Below are 16,968 nucleotides of genomic sequence, written 5' to 3' on the forward strand. Positions count from 1 at the left end.
CAACCACCCTGTGATGATGTGGAATTGCTTTATCCCATTGATTTGGTCTTTTTATTGTGGGGGCTCCAAATTTAATTTTGGGAGAAGTGATCCTGATTCTGCATTTCCTCATGGAGAAGGGACCTGGCCTTGCCTCAAACCCTCCTGAGGGGCAGGAACTTGGACTCACAGCTGGAATTTCAGGACATTTTGGGCATATTGAGACAAACCCAACCACCCTGTGATGATGTGGAATTGATTTATCCCATTGATTTGGTCTCTTTTCTATGGGGGCACCCAACTTATTCTGCCCTTCCTCATGGAGAAGGGTCCTGCCCTTGCTTCAAACCCTCCTGATGAGCAGGAACCTCTCCCCCACTGCTGAATTGGACTCACAGCTGGAATTTCAGGACATTTTGGGAATATTAAGAAATATTAAGAATATTTTGGGCAGCCTTGTTGGAAGAAGCATTGTCCAATATGGGACCACGGGTCAGGCTGCAGGGGAAATGTTTTCCATGACATTTTTGCATCCAATTCCAGCTTCTGAACAGAACCTTCCTCTTCCTCAGCCTCTCTCCCCTCTCCTTTGGGCACTGCCAGGCTGGAAAATGCTTCCATGCTCTTCTTTCCTACTTTTATTTTTAAACCCAACTGTAACACTTTGAAGCATTTTTGCTCAGGCCACCTCAACTTGTTGTTCCTGCTTAAAAGTGATAATCCCCCCGTAATCCAAACCTCAAGTGCCTGTTTTAATGAAACCTTCAGATGAATATCAAAGAGCTATTTACTCGAATCTAATATTTTAATTAGATTATATTCTCAATTTAACCCATTAAACCCCCTTTGATGAGCTCCATGTTCAGTGTTTAGCCCCAGATGCTGGAGGTAATGAATATTGGACCTTTGATTTAATGAGAATTTCTGCCTTTCCAGCCTGACTCCCTTTGTATCCCCCCTTTTTTTTATTTTTTTTTTCTGCTTTTCTGGCCTATAGAATTCATTTAATTGAAGAAGTCTCTTATCACCACACATTAAGGAACCTAAATTAGCATCCCTTTTCTGATGAGAAAATGCAAGCAGACATTTTCTCTTTGATCTGAGGGCTGAGTTGAAGTAGGCAACAGCCCCCTGAAAATGAGCTGATGGCTGCATTATTTGGCTGCCATGCAGATGTGTCCATGTGGTGCAAAATGCTTAATGTCTTAATTGATCTCCTTCCTCCCTGGCTGGCATCCTCCTCCCAGAAATTAGGGCAGAAATCTGTTCATTTGGGTTGTTTTTTTAAATAAAATAATGAATTTTTAAGAAATATTTAAATATTGAACTTGTGTGAAAGTTGGGGATGGTGTTGCATCTGGAGGAGCACATTTGAAAAATCTTTTTTATTATTATTTTAACGCTGCTCATGATCATCTCACAAACCATTTAGAAGTTCTGGTGTTTTGGGTGTTTTAAATCCCACAAAATGACATTTTTACATGGAAAAAAAATCTTTCAACCTGCAATACAAATTCAGGTTTTCCCTGCAATTCACAGATATGATGGCACAAAAAAAGAGACCAATGAGCATCCAGGCCATAAAATTTGACCTTTGCTTAAAGGCAAAGGCCAAAATTTAATGTATTTCCCATTAGGAAGGCAAAATATTTAAATAAAAACACCCTTAAATGTTGAATTAATTCTGAATTCATTATTGAGGGAGGAGTCTGTGTGCAGCACCCAATGGAAATTCCCAACATTTTCTTGGCAACACCTTTCCAGTGCCATCATTTCTCAATATTTGAGGTTCTGGAAGTGTTGCAGCTGAGATCACCTTCGGTGGGCAAAGCCTTGGGGTCAGTTCCACCTAAAAAATATCTGTAATAAAATCCCCATTGCATTTCTTCCAAAAATAACCAAAGTTGGCTTCCCAGCACCCCAAATAAGGCATGAGCAGGCTGCTGGCACCCTAAAAATCAATTTATTAATCAGTTAAATACATTAAGCAAGTTAAAACCTCTCAGCCATCATTCCAGCTCTACAAACTGGATGAGGAATGGAACCAGATGAGGTTTTGCCCCAGTCCTCATTCCCTGAATGCTCCAGACAGCCACCCAGGGCTCTGCTGTCACCATCCAAGCACCTGGCTGTGCTGTTTCCTCCCAGGGAGCCAGGCTTTTCCCTGCTTGCCCAAACCAAAAAAAAAAAATCCAACTTTTTTCCTAAATTTTTTGATTCATATTAAACCAATTAGGTGATTGAAATGGAAGGTTTGCCTCTGATTTAGACTGGGCTTTGCTTTTCCCTCACATCATTCCTATATCTAACACCAAAAAAGATTTCCAGGTGAGAAAAAGCAGGAAATGGGGAGAAAGGAGCAGCCCTGGTGTGAGGAGGTGGTTTCAGGAATGGGTTCAGAGGTTTCAGGAATGGTTTCAGTGGATTCAGGAATGGTTTCAGAGATTTCAGGGATGGTTTCAGTGCTGTCAGTGGTTTCTGGAATGGTTTCAGTGCATTCAGTAGGTTCAGGAATGGTGTCTGTGATTTCAGTTGTTTCTGGAATGGTTTCAGTGGTTTCTGGAATGGTTTCAGTGGTTTCTGGAGTGGTTTTGGTGGATTCAGGAATGGTTTCAGGGGATTCAGGAATGGTTTCAATGGATTCAGGAATGGTTTCAGTGGTTTCTGGAATGGTTTCAGTGGTGTCAGGGGTTTCTGGGGTTTCTGGAATGGTTTCAGTGGTTTCTGGAGTGGTTTTGGTGGATTCAGGAATGGTTTCAGTGTTTTCTGGGGTGGTTTCAGTGGGTTCAGGAATGGTTTCGGTGGTTTCTGGAATGGTTTCAGTGGTTTCAGCAGTTTCTGGAGTGGTTTCAGTGGTTTCTGGAATGGTTTCAGTGGTGTCAGGGGTTTCTGGAATGGTTTCTGGAATGGTTTCAGTGGTTTCTGGAACGGTTTCAGTGGATTCAGGAATGGTTTTGGTGGATTCAGGAATGGTTTCAATGGATTTAGGAATGGTTTCAGTGGTTTCTAGAGTGGTTTCAGTGGTTTCAGTGGTTTTTGGAGTGGTTTCAGTGGTTTCTAGAATGGTTTCAGTGGATTCAGGAATGGTTTCAGTGGTTTCTGGAATGGTTTCAGTGGTTTTTGGAGTGGTTTCAGTGGTTTCTGGAATGGTTTCAGTGGTTTCAGGAATGGTTTCAGTGGTTTCTGGAATGGTTTCAGTGGTTTCAGGAATGGTTTCAGTGGTTTCTGGAATGGTTTCAGTGGTTTCTGGAATGGTTTCAGTGGTTTCAGTGGTTTCAGTGGTTTCTGGAGAGGTCTCAGTGTTTGCCTGCAGTGGTTTCAGGAATGGCTGAGAAGTGAGCAGCTCACCTTCTCTCCTGCCACCCCAAACCCGGGTGATAAAACCTCCAAACCAATTTCTTCCTCAGAGGAATGCTCCCTCCCAGGGAGAAAAGTCTCCTGTGGGGCAGGATCACACATTTCACCCTCCTGCCTTCCCAGCTGCACCACCCCTGCAGGGCAGCCAAGCTCTGGAAACAAAATAAACCCAAGGAACAAGAAATCTACAAAATAAAAACAAAAAAGAAATAAACAAAAAAGAAATAAAACATCTAGTAACAAATCCAATAAATGAGAAATATAGGAACGAGGTAAACCCAAGAAACAAGACATTCAGGAACAAGATCAATCCAAGAAACAAGAAATCTAGAAATAAATCCAACAAGAAATTTAGAAACAAGATAAAGCCAAGAAACAAGAAATTTAGAGACAAATCCAAGAAACGAGAAATCTGGAAACAAGATTCATACAAGAAACAAGAAATCGAGAAACAAACCCCAGAAACAAGAAATCTAGAAACAAGATAAATCTAAAAACCAAGAAATCTAGAAACAAAACCTAGAAACAGGAAATCTAGAAACAAGATAAATCTAAAACCCAAGAAATCTAGAAACAAATCCAAGAAACAAGAAATCTAGAAACAAGAAAAATCTAAAAACCAAGAAATCTAGAAACAAAACCTAGAAACAGGAAATCTGGAAACCAGATAAATCTAAAAACCAAGAAATCTCGAAACAAAACCTAGAAACAAGATAAACCCAAGACCAAAATCAGCCCCTTTTTAAGCCAGGACCATCCAAGCAGGAGTTTGCAGTTGGTTGAGGTGATGCTGTTTGTTGTTGGGACTGGGAGAGAGGAAAAGCTCCCTCAGCACATCAGTGATAAAAAATGCCCTGGATCCAGCAGGCAGCAGAGAGAAATGAGGAGAGGAATCATAAAAAGAATTTTCCATCATGCCCAGGTCACTGCTGGGCTTGGCCATGGGTTATTCACACCTTCGTCCATGTGTGTGTAACAGCAAGAAATTCAAATTATGTGCTCTATAAATGCCCTTAAAATCTATATCTGTGCTGCTTTTATGGAGCTCTGGCTATAAAATGAAGAAATTGGGGTTGGAACTGCTTTCCAAACCCATAAAAGTTCAAAATGTTTAAGGCAGCATGCAGGAAAATGCTCAAAATCAAAACAGAGAGCAAAGGTCCATGGCAGGGTTTTATAGATTGGGGTTTGATTTTCTATAATGAAAACAACAACAACAAAAAAACCATTAACCACTCGTGTCTTAAATTAATCACCAGAACACAATTTCAGTTCAGAGCAACTCACTGAAGAATTTGGATGAAAATCAATCTTCTTAAAAAATAGGAAATCCACCGATATTTCCTGTTTCCAAAAATTATTTCCTGCGAGTCACTTCCACTCCAGCATTCCCCCAGTGAACACATTCATTTTATTTATTTTTTAAAGAGAGATTTACTCTGAATCTCTCCCCTACTCCTCAAGGTTCTGGGGGAGAGCAGGGAAAAGTTTGGCTGTGTGAAATAAGTCAGGATCCAAGAATAAAACCTCATTTCATTTATTCCAAGTGAAAAAATCTCTGAATAAAACCTCCTTTCATTTATATCAAGTGAAAAAAAATGTGAATGAAATCTCATTTCATTTATACAAGGTGAAAAATCTCTGAATGAAATCTCATTTCACTTACTTCAAGTGAAAAAATCTCTGAGCAAAATCTCATTTCATTCATTCCAAGTGAAAAAAATCTCTGAGCAAAATCTCATTTCATTTCTTTCAAGTGAAAAAAATCTCTGCTAGAAACAAAAATATGACTGCCCAGATTCCCAAATCTTCCTGTTCCCTGCAGGGCTCTGGTGTCCCTGGGAATGGGAATATTCCCACTCTGCCTGTGTGGGATCGGTTTTTAATTTGATTTTTTGGCTTGAATTGTCAGCCTAAAAGTGCCTAAAACCGGCCAGAGGTGAAGAAAGTTGTGGGGTTTTTGTTTTATTGATCGGCAGGAATACTTTGGGAAGGGAGATCTTGGAGCGGCAGGGGAGCAAAAGCGGAGATTTGAGAGGTTTTGAGTCGTGTTTTGACTTTTTTCTCATAGATCCGAGACCCCAGAGCAGAGCCAGGCCAGCCCCGAGCCATCCCCGACCCTGGAACTGCAGCGGCAGGCGTGGTAAAAAAAAAATAAATAAATAAAATCCCATAAATATCATGTGGATCCTATAAATATCATATAGATCACATAAATAGAATGTAGATCCCATAAATATCATGTAGATCCCATAAATATCATATAGATCCCATAAATATCATATAGATCCCATAAATATAATGTAGATCCCATAAATATCATGTGGATCCTGTAAATATCATATAGATCCCATAAATATCATATAGATCCCATAAATATCATGTGGATTCCATAAATATCATGTGGATCCCGTAAATATCATGTAGATCCCATAAATATCATATAGATCACATAAATATAATGTAGATCCCATAAATATCATGTGGATTCCATAAATATCATGTGGATCCTGTAAATATCATATAGATCCCATAAATATCATATAGATCCCATAAATATCATGTGGATTCCATAAATATCATGTGGATCACATAAATATAATGTAGATCCCATAAATATCATATAGATCCCATAAATATCATATGGATCCCATAAATATCATATAGATCCCATAAATATCCTGTGGATCTGATCTTAATTTTAATAATTCCCAAAGAAACGCGTGCAGGGCAGGGGGGGAGGCTGACAATAATCACAGAGCAAAATACACAGAAAAAGTGAAATTTCCAGGTTTTTAAATTGTCATCTCTTCCCTGCCCACGGGGTTTGGGAGAAGGGAGAGTCGGGATCGGCATTTCCAGCCGGCTCTGCTTCAAAAATTCCAAATTTTAGGGAGATTGGCGGCATTTTGTTGGTGGAAATAATTGTCCTGAAAGGATTTATTAAAAACAAGCAGCTTTTCTTGGATAAGTGGATGGGTGTTGGGGGTTTTCCTCTAAACACAGTGCGTGATCTTTATTTTTCATGGAAAAAAATAGAAAGGCAGACTCACAAAAAAAGAAAAATTAAAAAAAAAAGGAAGCAAACACGCATTTCAATCATCTATATTTTATATATTAAACTGGAAAATTAAACGACATGTCCCGTCATCCAAAATGCCCTGAAAGTGCTAAGAACACCAGACAGCCGAATGAAATTCCCGAGGAAAAACAAAATAAATAAGGAAATAAATGAAATAACCGAAGGGGACGCGGCCACGCCGCCGTGGTGCTGCTGCAGCGGGGGATGCTGAGCCAGCGCTGCCCCCGCTCCAGAATTTTCCCGGCAAAATTCCCAATCCCAACATCTCCTCCTCGGAGATGCTGAACATCCCCGGCGCATTTCCCAGCCGGCAGCTCAGCCCAAAATCAAACCTAAATGATAAAAAAATCAGAATTTACCTGGAAATGAACCTCATTTCCCTGGCGGGAAGGGAAAGGCAAAGCGGGGCTGCTCCAGCTGAGCAGGAGGCGAGAGGGGGACGGGAGCAGAACGCGGGACCCGCTCCGGGGCGGTTTCAGGGAATTCTCCGGCATCCACACCGGGGAGCCGGGCAGGAATCACGCTGCCGACATTTCTCCGAGCTGTAGAAAATCCCTTTTTCCTGGCTGGGAGCGCCGTTTGCTCCGTGCAGCCGAGTTCTTGGTGATGCTCCCCCTTCGCTTCCCCACAGCAGAATGAAATAAACCGGTTTGTTTTTTTTTTTCACCTTACCTGTTTCTTCGGAGGGTTTTTCTTATGATTCTTTTTATTTATTCACGTCTTGGAAACTCTGCCCGACCTCCCGCGCTGGGGATGGAGACGGCGAGCGTGGGAAGAGCGGCGAGGATTTAAGGATTCGGGGAATAAAGGGTGAAATTTGCCCTGCCTGCCGCTCCCAGGAACCACAACACGCTGCCACGAGTATACATTTATTTTACACCCGCGGAAAAGTTCGGGGAACGAGGAAAAAAACTCCGACGCTTCGGAGGGAAGGGGGAATCCTAAAACAACCTCGGCTCGTTTCACTCCCCCCGCCCCAGATTTCCGAGCAAAGCCCAACCTTGGGGTGATGCCGGGGGGCACCGGCGGCACCGCGGGGTCCCGGCCCCCTCGGGGACATCGCCACCTTCGCCCCGGGGAGGGGAGGGGGCTCCCCCCGCATCCACCCCCCCTTCCCGAGCCGTGCCCCCCTTCCCGAGCCCTTCGGGGGCGACCTGCGGGGCCGGGGCCGAGCCAAGGAGAGGCGGGAGAGCCCCGGCTGTCCTAGAGGCGGTGGGGGCAGATGTCCCCCTCCTCCAGGATGTCCACCTCGTCCTCGGGGTCCTGCAGCAGGAAGGGGCCGGGGGGGCCCTTGCGGGGCTCGGCTCCGGCCGGTTCGGGCAGCTCGGGCTCGGGGGAGCTCTGCTCCCGGCTCTCCTCGCCGCCCGCCTGCTTCGGGTCGTCCTGCGTCTTCCGCAGCTGCTTTTTGTGCTTCATGCGGCGGTTCTGGAACCAGGTTTTCACCTGGGGAGAGGAGGGAAAGTGGGGGAAAGATTGGGGGGGAAAAGGGGTGGGAAAGTGGTAAAAATTAAAGAGAGAAGGATGCTGGGGGCGATGGATGTGGGGATGCTGGGAGTGATCCGGGGGTGCTGAGTGGGTCAAGCGCGGGGATTCAGGGGGGATGTGATGTGGAGGATGCTGGAGGGGATGCAGGGATGCTGGAAGTGATCCGGAGATGCTGAAAGGATGGAATGTGCGGATGCTCCTCGGGACGTGGGGGATGTTCCTCGGGATTTGGGGATGCTCCTCGGGACGTGGGGAATGCTCCTCGGGATATGGGGGATGCTCCTTGGGATATGGGGGATGCTCCTCGGGATGTGAGGATGCTCCTCGGGACGTGGGGGATGCTCCTCGGGATATGGGGGATGCTCCTTGGGATATGGGGGATGCTCCTCGGGATTTGAGGATGCTCTTCGGGATTTGAGGATGGTCCTCGGGATTTGGGGGATGCTGAACGCATGGGATGAGGCTGGGGACAGGTGCCAGAGCCAGTCCCCGCTCGCCGTACCTGAGTCTCGGAGAGGCTGAGGGCCGTGGCCAGCTCCACCCGCTCGGGCGTGGAGAGGTACCGCTGGATCTCAAACCTCTTCTCCAGGCCGGAGAGCTGCGAGTCGGAGAACACGGTGCGGGCTTTGCGGCGGCGGCAGTGCTTCCCGGGCAGCTCGGCGTGAGCGTGGTGCTGGAAAAGCGCCGGCACCGGCATTCCTGGGGGGACACACGGCGGAGACCCGGCTGCGGTCGGCCAGGGGGCCGGGACCGGGCCGAGCCCCCGGGAATGTCGGACCGTTCCTGCGGCGGCTCGGGGTGGGCCCTCCCTCTGCCTCTTTGAATTTTTTGTGATTTTTTTCGTTTGTTTCGTTTTTGAGGTGGATTGATTGGTTTGGGGGCTTTGCTGGGATGAAAACGGGGGGCTTTCCAAGGGCCCACCCCGGGAAGGTGAAGGGAGCCCGGGCAGCGCTGCCCCCGGAGGGGCACCTGAACCCTCCCGGCGAGGAAAGCACAACGAAATGGGCACGGAAAAAACCGGGGGAACCCTGGAAAAGACTGGGAAGGGGGAAGCGATCCTTGACGGCCCCGCTGGCACACGGTTTGGGAAACCTGGGAGGTTTTCTCCTCGCAGAGCAAGGAACGGGCCCGGGCAGAGCCGCAGGGTGCGGGAGGGGAACGGCGCAGCCCCAGCGGGGCCGCTGGAGCTGGAAAAGCGGAGCCCGCTTGGACAACGACAGGGAAAAGCGAGGTTTTATAAAATAAAAGCGTTTTCTAAAAAAATTAAAACTAAAGGCAAAGAGAGGGAAAGCCTCAAGGTTTCGGGCATCCGCTAACGCTGCCTCGGGACGAGCGGCTCCTGCCCTGGGGGATGCAGCCAGGGTGGTGGCGAGGGATGTAAAAGATGCCTGGGCCGCCCCGGAGCGGCTCTTTCACCCGTGTCCCCACCCGAGTCCCCGGCTGGGCGCCCCGAAGCCGGCAGGTGCTGCCGCACTTACCCGAGGCGGTGAGGAAATAGGGGTGGTGGTGGTGATGCTCCGGCTTGTGCAGGGCGGGGTGCGGGTGAGGCGCCAGCAGGGTCGGGGTGGGCATCAGGGGGTACCCATAGTCCAAGAGGGGCACGCGGGAGGCCAGCGAGCCGGGGAAGTGCTCGGGGGGCACCTCCCGCAGGGGTTTGGGCTTGTGCAGCAGGATGTCCTCGATGAAGAAGGAGGTGGGCCGGCCCGTCGAGACGGGGAGCACGGGCGAGGTGAAGTTGAGGTTCATGGAGGCTCGGGCCCCCTCGGGCAGCGGGCAAGGGACGGAGCCGCTCCGAGCTGCGGGAGCAGAGAGAGGGGGCGGCCGGCTGCACCCCCGGGCCGGCAGGGAAGAAATGAAAATGATGATGGAAATAAAGAAATAAAGAATTTTTTTTTTTAATCCTCAGTCAAAATAAACAGCGATAATAATTTTTTAAAAATGAATCCCCCAGGCAGAAATAAGCTGGCGGAGCCGGGGGAGGCGAGGCGGGCGCGTCGGGGATGCGCGGGGCGCTGCGCGCCTTTGAGGCGCGCTGGGAAGGGGGATGCGCGCTGAGCCAATGGCGAGCGGGGGGGGCCGGGCCTGCCGGGCCACCCAAAGCACCCCGGGGGCGAGGAGGGGGCGAGGAGGGGCGAGGAGGGGGCGAGGAGCCGGCAGGAGCCCCGCAGCCTCCCCAGCAGCGCTCCGCAGCAGCGCGCTCAGCCCCGCTCCGAACGCGGCGCTTGGGGCGTTTCCCCAAACACGGGAGGAAAACTCCTTTATGGGTTTTTTTTTTTCCCCCTTTTAAAAATAAATAAGTAAAGAACAAAACTTGGGGGAAAATAAAGCAGCGGTTCTTTCCCACGCTCCGCTCCCAACCTGTCCCCGCGCACGCAGCTCCTCCCGTCCCTCTCAGCTCTCATCCCACCACGGTTTTGTGGTTTTGTTCCCATCCCTTCCCCTCTCTCTGTTGCGCCAACACTTTTTTTTTTTTTTTTTTGGGTCTTTCCTCTGTTTGTCTTTTTTTTTTTTTTTTTTTTTGCCTTTCCTCACCCCTCTAATCTGCACCATTCATTTCCCCGGAGTCAATTTGCTCAAATGAGGGTGATACACCACATCATAGCCGAGATAATTTCGGTTCGCATCTCGGAAAATTGCTCTAATTATTGATGTTAAACTCAGGGAAATTAAAAGAAGGCGCTTCTCCTTCATCTCCTGATTTTAAGCTCTAATTTGTTGAAATCGAGTTGTCATCACAATTCCAATCACTCCCCTTAATAGTAAAAGTGTTCTAATAGAGGCAGAATTCGCACAACCCATGCTATTAGATAATTAAGAAAGATGTTAGAAAGACAAGTGCTAATCCTTGGGCACACGGACAGCGTTTCCATCTGATCCAGCAGGTAGAACAAATTAATTACCCGAATCAATTAGTCCTAAAAGTACAGTTCTCCGGCAAGTGCAAGCCATGCCTTCCATATGGATGAGCTGGTAAATGGTAAATAGATGAGGAAAAAGCTGGGAAAGAATAGAAACGGCGAGCGCGGGGCTTTAATGAGAGAGCGACTCGCGAGTTCTCCAGCGGTGCCAGCGCCGGGCACAGCCCCGGGCCCGGGGACAGCGGGGGATCCCTCAGCAGCTGCCAAAATTGGGGAGGGGGCGGCCGGGGAGCCCCCCGTGCCAGCAGGGAACCCCGCGGGAGCGTTTTGTGCCCGCTGGAGCCACACCCACACTTTGTTTGGTGCGGGCAGCGCTCGCACACCTCAGCAGCGTGTGGTTATGCATATTACATTTCTAGCCTTTATTTTATGCGTTATATTTGTATTTATATCACGTGTTATACTCTTATATGTGGTTTTTATTTTTTTATATATTTATATATATATTTATACATAGATCCTTTCCTGCAGAGTACGGATCAGCTCCCCTGATGCAGGAACTGGGAGAAAAACTCAGCTCCTCTCCCCTCCCTCCTTTTCCCCAGGAAAAAAAAAAAAAAATTTTAAAAAACCTCTTCTCCTCTCCTCTCCTCTCCTCTCCTCTCCTCTCCTCTCCTCTCCTCTCCTCTCCTCTCCTCTCCTCTCCTCTCCTCTCCTCTCCTCTCCTCTCCTCTCCTCTCCTCTCCTCTCCTCTCCTCTCCTCTCCTCTCCTCTCCTCTCCTCTCCTCTCCTCTCCTCTCCTCTCCTCTCCTCTCCTCTCCTCTCCTCTCCTCTCCTCTCCTCTCCTCTCCTCTCCTCTCCTCTCCTCTCCTCTCCTCTCCTCTCCTCTCCTCTCCTCTCCTCTCCTCTCCTCTCCTCTCCTCTCCTCTCCTCTCCTCTCCTCTCCTCTCCCTCTTTTTCCCCAAGAAACAATAGATAAAAAAATAAATAGGCAAATAAATAAATAGATAAACAAACAAATTACTAGATAAAAAATAAATAGATAAACGCAATAATCCTGTTGCAGCGGCCCCTCCTGAAATGACCATTAGGAGTTTTTGGCTGAAGGGTTTTTAAATCCAACTTTCTGTGCTGGAGCAATTGAGCCGATGAGTTCAGGGTGATGAAACGGGGCTAATGCCCCCCTGCTAATGAGGAGCGCCTAAGCCGCTTGAGGGGCCATTTCATCAGCTGAGATTGCTTCACCCGGCTCCTGGCGGGTAAATTTGGGTGTTTAAAGCAGAGCTGAGAGATTGGAGCTGTGTCACCGCGGCCAGGCTGGGTCACAGCTCCGCAAGGACGTTGGCAGGGCTGATTTCGGAGTTTGGGGCGCAGGTGAATGAGGCAGAGCAGGGAAGGGGCCGAGTCTCGGTGTTTTTGCGGCAAAACTCGTCCCCGAAGTGTGCGGTGGCGTTTCAGGCACGGCAGCATCTCCCTGCTGCTGCTTTGGGGCAAGAGGCAGAGGGGACAAAGCCCATCCGTGGGGAAGGGACCCGATGGCAGCCGCAGGGAGGGAGATCTGCCCCGCAGCGCTCACATCCAGGGATTTTTTAAAATTAACATTTCACAGCTCTTTGTGACAGAAACGGGCTGCCAGGTGTGGCTGGTCCTCTTTGCCCCTGAAGTCTTTTCCCTGTTTTTTCCCCATTTGTCCCTGTTTGTCCCAGGGGTGGTGGGACCCAGCAGAGTGGATTTCATCCAGGGATCACCAAGGAGCAGCCCCTGGATCCTGGATTAGCCCTTTGCCAGGCTGGACAGACACACGGACACAGCAGAGGCTTTTCCTACACACCTCATCCCATCTGCTGCCAAACTCCGGGAGAGCCGACCCGAGGAGGAGTCCCCGGCAGGAACTGCCCCAACCCGCGGGGCTGGGGCACATCGGGAGGGAAAAACAGAGGGAGCAAGAGCAGGGTCGGGATCAGGATTGGGATCAGGGGCAGGATCAGAATTGGGATTGGGATCGGGATCAGGATCAGGGGCAGGATCAGGAGCAGGATCAAAACTGGGATTGAGATCAGGGGCAGGATCAGGAGCAGGATCAGAATTGGGATTGGGATTGGGAGCAGGATCAGAATTGGGATTGGGATCGGGAGCGGGAGCAGGATCAGAATTGGGATTGGGATCAGGATCAGAATTGGGATCAGGATCAGGGGCAGGAGCAGGATCAGAACTGGGATCAGGGGCAGGATCAGAACTGGGATTGGGATCAGGGGCAGGAGCAGGGGCAGGGGCAGGATCAGGATCAGGATTGGGATCAGGATCTGAATCAGAATTAGGATCAGGACCAGGATTAGGATCAGGATCAGGATTGGGATTGAGACCAGGATCATGATCAGGACCTGGATCTGGATTGAAATCGGGATCAGGATCAGGATTGGGATCAGGATCAGGATCAGACTGGGATCAGGATCAGGATCGGGATCAGGATCAAGACTAGGATCAGGATCAGGATTGTGAGCCGGATCGGGATCAGGGTCTGACTGGGATCAGGATCAGGATTGGGATTGGGATCAGGATCGGGATTGGGATCAGGATAAGGCAGGGAGAAGCTGCAGCTTGGGCTGTTTCACCCACTGGGGTGTTTCCCTTGGGGTGTTTCCCTCCCCATTTGGAACAGAGGGGAGGATCAGAATTGTCCCTTTCTCCACCCCTCTGAACACCTTGGGGACTCCGTAAATCCCAGCCTGGCACCCCAAACAGCTCAGACCTCCTGACTTTTATTTAACCACAGCCACGCTGCTGTGGAGCTCGTCTCTTGCTCCTTCAATAAAATAAAACTGATTTTTACAGGCTCCAAGAGGTTTATAAACTTGCTGGAAGCGATGCAGTTCCTGATTTAATAACACACGTGCTTTGCTTAGATAAACACCAACCATCATCACTGCCACACTTAAGATCATTTGAAGGCATCACAGGCAGAATTTCACCCAGGAAAAACAGAAATGTATTTGACTTAAAACCTCGGGGGTCATTTCAAAGGTCAGCCCGGCTGCATTGACGCTGGCAGCTTTATTTCAGTGTGCTGCATTAGGGATAAATTTGGTGTGGTTTAAAAATACAGGCACTTACCTTGCCGTGCCTCTTGAAGAGGTAAGGCAGCTCGGGAGCCCGGCCTTTTCATGCCTTTCAAGACCAATCCACTCCAAAAGGAAGGGTTAAATTAAAAACAGACAGCCTTGATAGGCTCCAAATGGGAGCCTGGCTGCGGCAGAGAGGGCTGAAGAGCCCGGGCTGAGTAGCCACACATGCAACACCGAGAGAGGGCTTTTGAACACAAAGCTTGGCTTAATGGAGAATGTTCCTTGCTCGATGCTTCAGGCTCAGCCACTTCCCACCCCCGAGTGCCTCTGCTGCTGGGGAGAGGCAAAAACACTCCTGGCCTGCCCCAGCCCCTCTGCCCATCCCCACCCTGGCTGCCTTGCCCAAATCTGCCTTTTCTGCACAAGCTCAGGCTCAGCTGGAGCCCCGTGGGAAATGCAGGAATGGGGTGGGTGTTGGTGATGAAGGATTTTATTTTATTTGATTTGATTTTATCAATCCAGCTCAGCTGAGATAAAGTGGGAGCCCCTGGAGCACCGGGCTGGGGCTGCTCTGGGGATTTTCTGCCATTTCAGCGTTGGCACAGAGGAACAGGAGCTGAACCCCTTCCAGCTTGGGATATTTGGTGATTCTGGGAATATTTCTGCTGGAAAGCCTCTCCAGGAGAGCTCAGAGGATGGGTTTGATGTCCCAGGGCTGAGAGAGGGGAAATGAAGTTTCAGAGAGGAGTTTGCAGCCTAACCAGGGTTGGTGGCAGGGGAGATCCATCCAGGGCTCACAATTCATCCCTTGGCTCCTGCTGCCTCAAACCCCTGGCACTGCCCAGCCTGGCTCTGCCCTTCATCTGTGCTGAGGAGAAGAAGAGCCAGAGTGGGAACTGGAGGGGAAATCAGCCTGGTGATTCATCCCCAGACAATAAACACTCAGGTGAAAAGCCAACTCTGTGTAATTCTGAGAAAATCACTGAACCTCCCCAGAAAATCATTCCAGGCTGAAGTGCCAGGAGGAAGCTCAGGGGCACGGAAGTGCTGCTGATGGGAGGAGGTGCTGAGACAGAAAGGCACCTTTGAGGCTTTATCCCACCAAGAACTGCAGGAATCTTGGGGATACAAAGAGACAAAAACTGAAAGTGTAAAAGACCAGAGCTTCCTTTCACAGCTCCCAGATCAGCTGTCCATGGGTGGGCTCCGCAGTTCCATTCCCAAATCCAGAATTTTATCTCTGTACTGAAATTTGCCTCATTTTCTGGTAACCCTGAGCATTTCCTCAAGGCAGAGAATAAAAGCAGAGACATTGACAGGTCTGATCCAAACTCTTCCCTTAAAAGTGACATTTATTAATTGAGACCTTTTTCATTCCCTAATCGCTGTTTTCAGCCTCAGCAGGGTGATCTGGACAGTTCCAAAACCCAGCAAAATCAATCTTTCTTTCTTTCTTTCTTTCTTTCTTTCTTTCTTTCTTTCTTTCTTTCTTTCTTTCTTTCTTTCTTTCTTTCTTTCTTTCTTTCTTTCTTTCTTTCTTTTCTTTCTTTCTTTCTTTCTTTCTTTCTTTCTTCTTCTTTCTTTCTTTCTTTCTTTCTTCTCTTTCTTTCTCTTCTCTCTCTCTTTCTTTCTTTCTTCTCTCTCTCTTCTTTCTCTCTCTCTCTCTTTCTCTCTTTCTCTTCCTTTCTCTTTCTTTCTCTCTTTCTCTCTTTCTTTTCCTCTTTCTCTCTTTCTTTTCCTCTTTCTCGCTTTCTCTCTTCCTTTTTTCTTTCTTTCTTTCTCTTTCTCTCTTCCTTCCTTCCTTCCTTCCTTCCTTCCTTCCTTCCTTCCTTCCTTCCTTCTCCTTCCTTCCTTCCTTCCTTCCTTCCTTCCTTCCTTCCTTCCTTCCTTCCTTCCTTCCTTCCTTCCTTCCTTCCTTCCTTCCTTCCTTCCTTCCTTCCTTCCTTCCTTCCTTCCTTCCTTCCTTCCTTCCTTCCTTCCTTCCTTCCTTCCTTCCTTCCTTCCTTCCTTCCTTCCTTCCTTCCTTCCTTCCTTCCTTCCTTCCTTCCTTCCTTCCTCCTTCCTTCCTTCCTTCCTTCCTTCCCTTTCTTTATTTTCTCTTTTATCCTTTCCCTCTTTCTCTCTCTCTCTCTCTTTCCTTCTCTCATTTCCTCTCTCTTCAGAAACAATCAGGAATCAGGAGGGAGGCTCAGAACTTTTGCTTTCAATAATTCTCCTCCTCCTTTGGTTCCCTCTCAATTCCTCCTGCCCTCCCCTTGGGCGCTGCTGCCTCCCTCGGGGCAGAGCTGATTATTCCACCCAGGACCATCTGTACTTTGGGATCGGGGCTAATCCTCTGCTCCGGAAAAAATCCATTCCTGCTGCTGTGGAGGCTCTTTGTTGCTGCCTCCAGCCCATTAGCGCTCCGTGCTTTGCTTTCATTCCAGCTGTGGGACACTCAGCTGCACAGCTGCCCCTTTGGTTCCCCCAGTTTGGCACCAATGCCTCAGGACCTCCCTGCTCTCCCTGATTTTTTGGTGTCTGAGCCGTGTCCATCCTTGTCCCAAACCTCTGGGGTGGGATAATCCTGCTTTTCCCTTTCTTCTCCATCCAACCCTGATTTCATTCCCATTGTTTTCCTCCTGTTCTCTGTGGATTCCCTCTGATTATTTGCCACACTCTGCTGCTCCATGGAAAGCCTCTCGTGCCTTTCCCACTCAGAGAAACCCCTGGAATAAAGAAACAATCCCAATCTGAGTAAGAGAGGAGTTCACTTCTATAAAACCCACCAGAAAAAAACCCCCAAAAATCCCCCAAAAAAACCCCCCAAATCCCCCAGTTAATTCATGCAGGTAACAATTTAAGCTCAAGTACTCAGTGGGTCTGGGTCTGTTTGAAAATCAGATTTTCCTCCTCATTTCTGCTTTGCCATTAAAGTGGGATAAAAAGCTGGGAAAGGAATTCCCTGTCATCCTGTAGGGACAAACCTCAGCCAGCAGAGCACAAAAAACCTGAATGGTTTTTGTGCAAATGAAACCACCAATACTTTGAGGCCTTTTGCCTTCCAATTTTTGCTTTCCAGCTTGAAAATGTCTCATTGTGAAGCCTCAAAAGTAAAAATCTGCACTCCAAGGTCAGAGGGAGCTGTGGGGAGCATCCAGGCTCC

General features: G+C 48.5%; 1 protein-coding gene across 1 annotated transcript; it reads right to left on the reverse strand.

The window, feature by feature from the left end:
- Positions 1-7,621: 7,621 nt before the first annotated feature.
- On the reverse strand, positions 7,622-9,649 carry BSX (brain specific homeobox; the record flags this gene model as incomplete). Its single annotated transcript, XM_084221606.1, has 3 exons — positions 7,622-7,861; positions 8,406-8,602; positions 9,382-9,649. 3 exons carry the CDS (start codon positions 9,647-9,649, stop codon positions 7,622-7,624), a joined length of 705 nt encoding a protein of 234 aa, XP_084077732.1.
- Between the last annotated feature and the right edge of the window lie 7,319 nt (positions 9,650-16,968).

This window comes from Fringilla coelebs (assembly GCF_963513975.1).
Source record: "Fringilla coelebs genome assembly, chromosome: 25".
Lineage (NCBI taxonomy): Eukaryota > Metazoa > Chordata > Aves > Passeriformes > Fringillidae > Fringilla > Fringilla coelebs.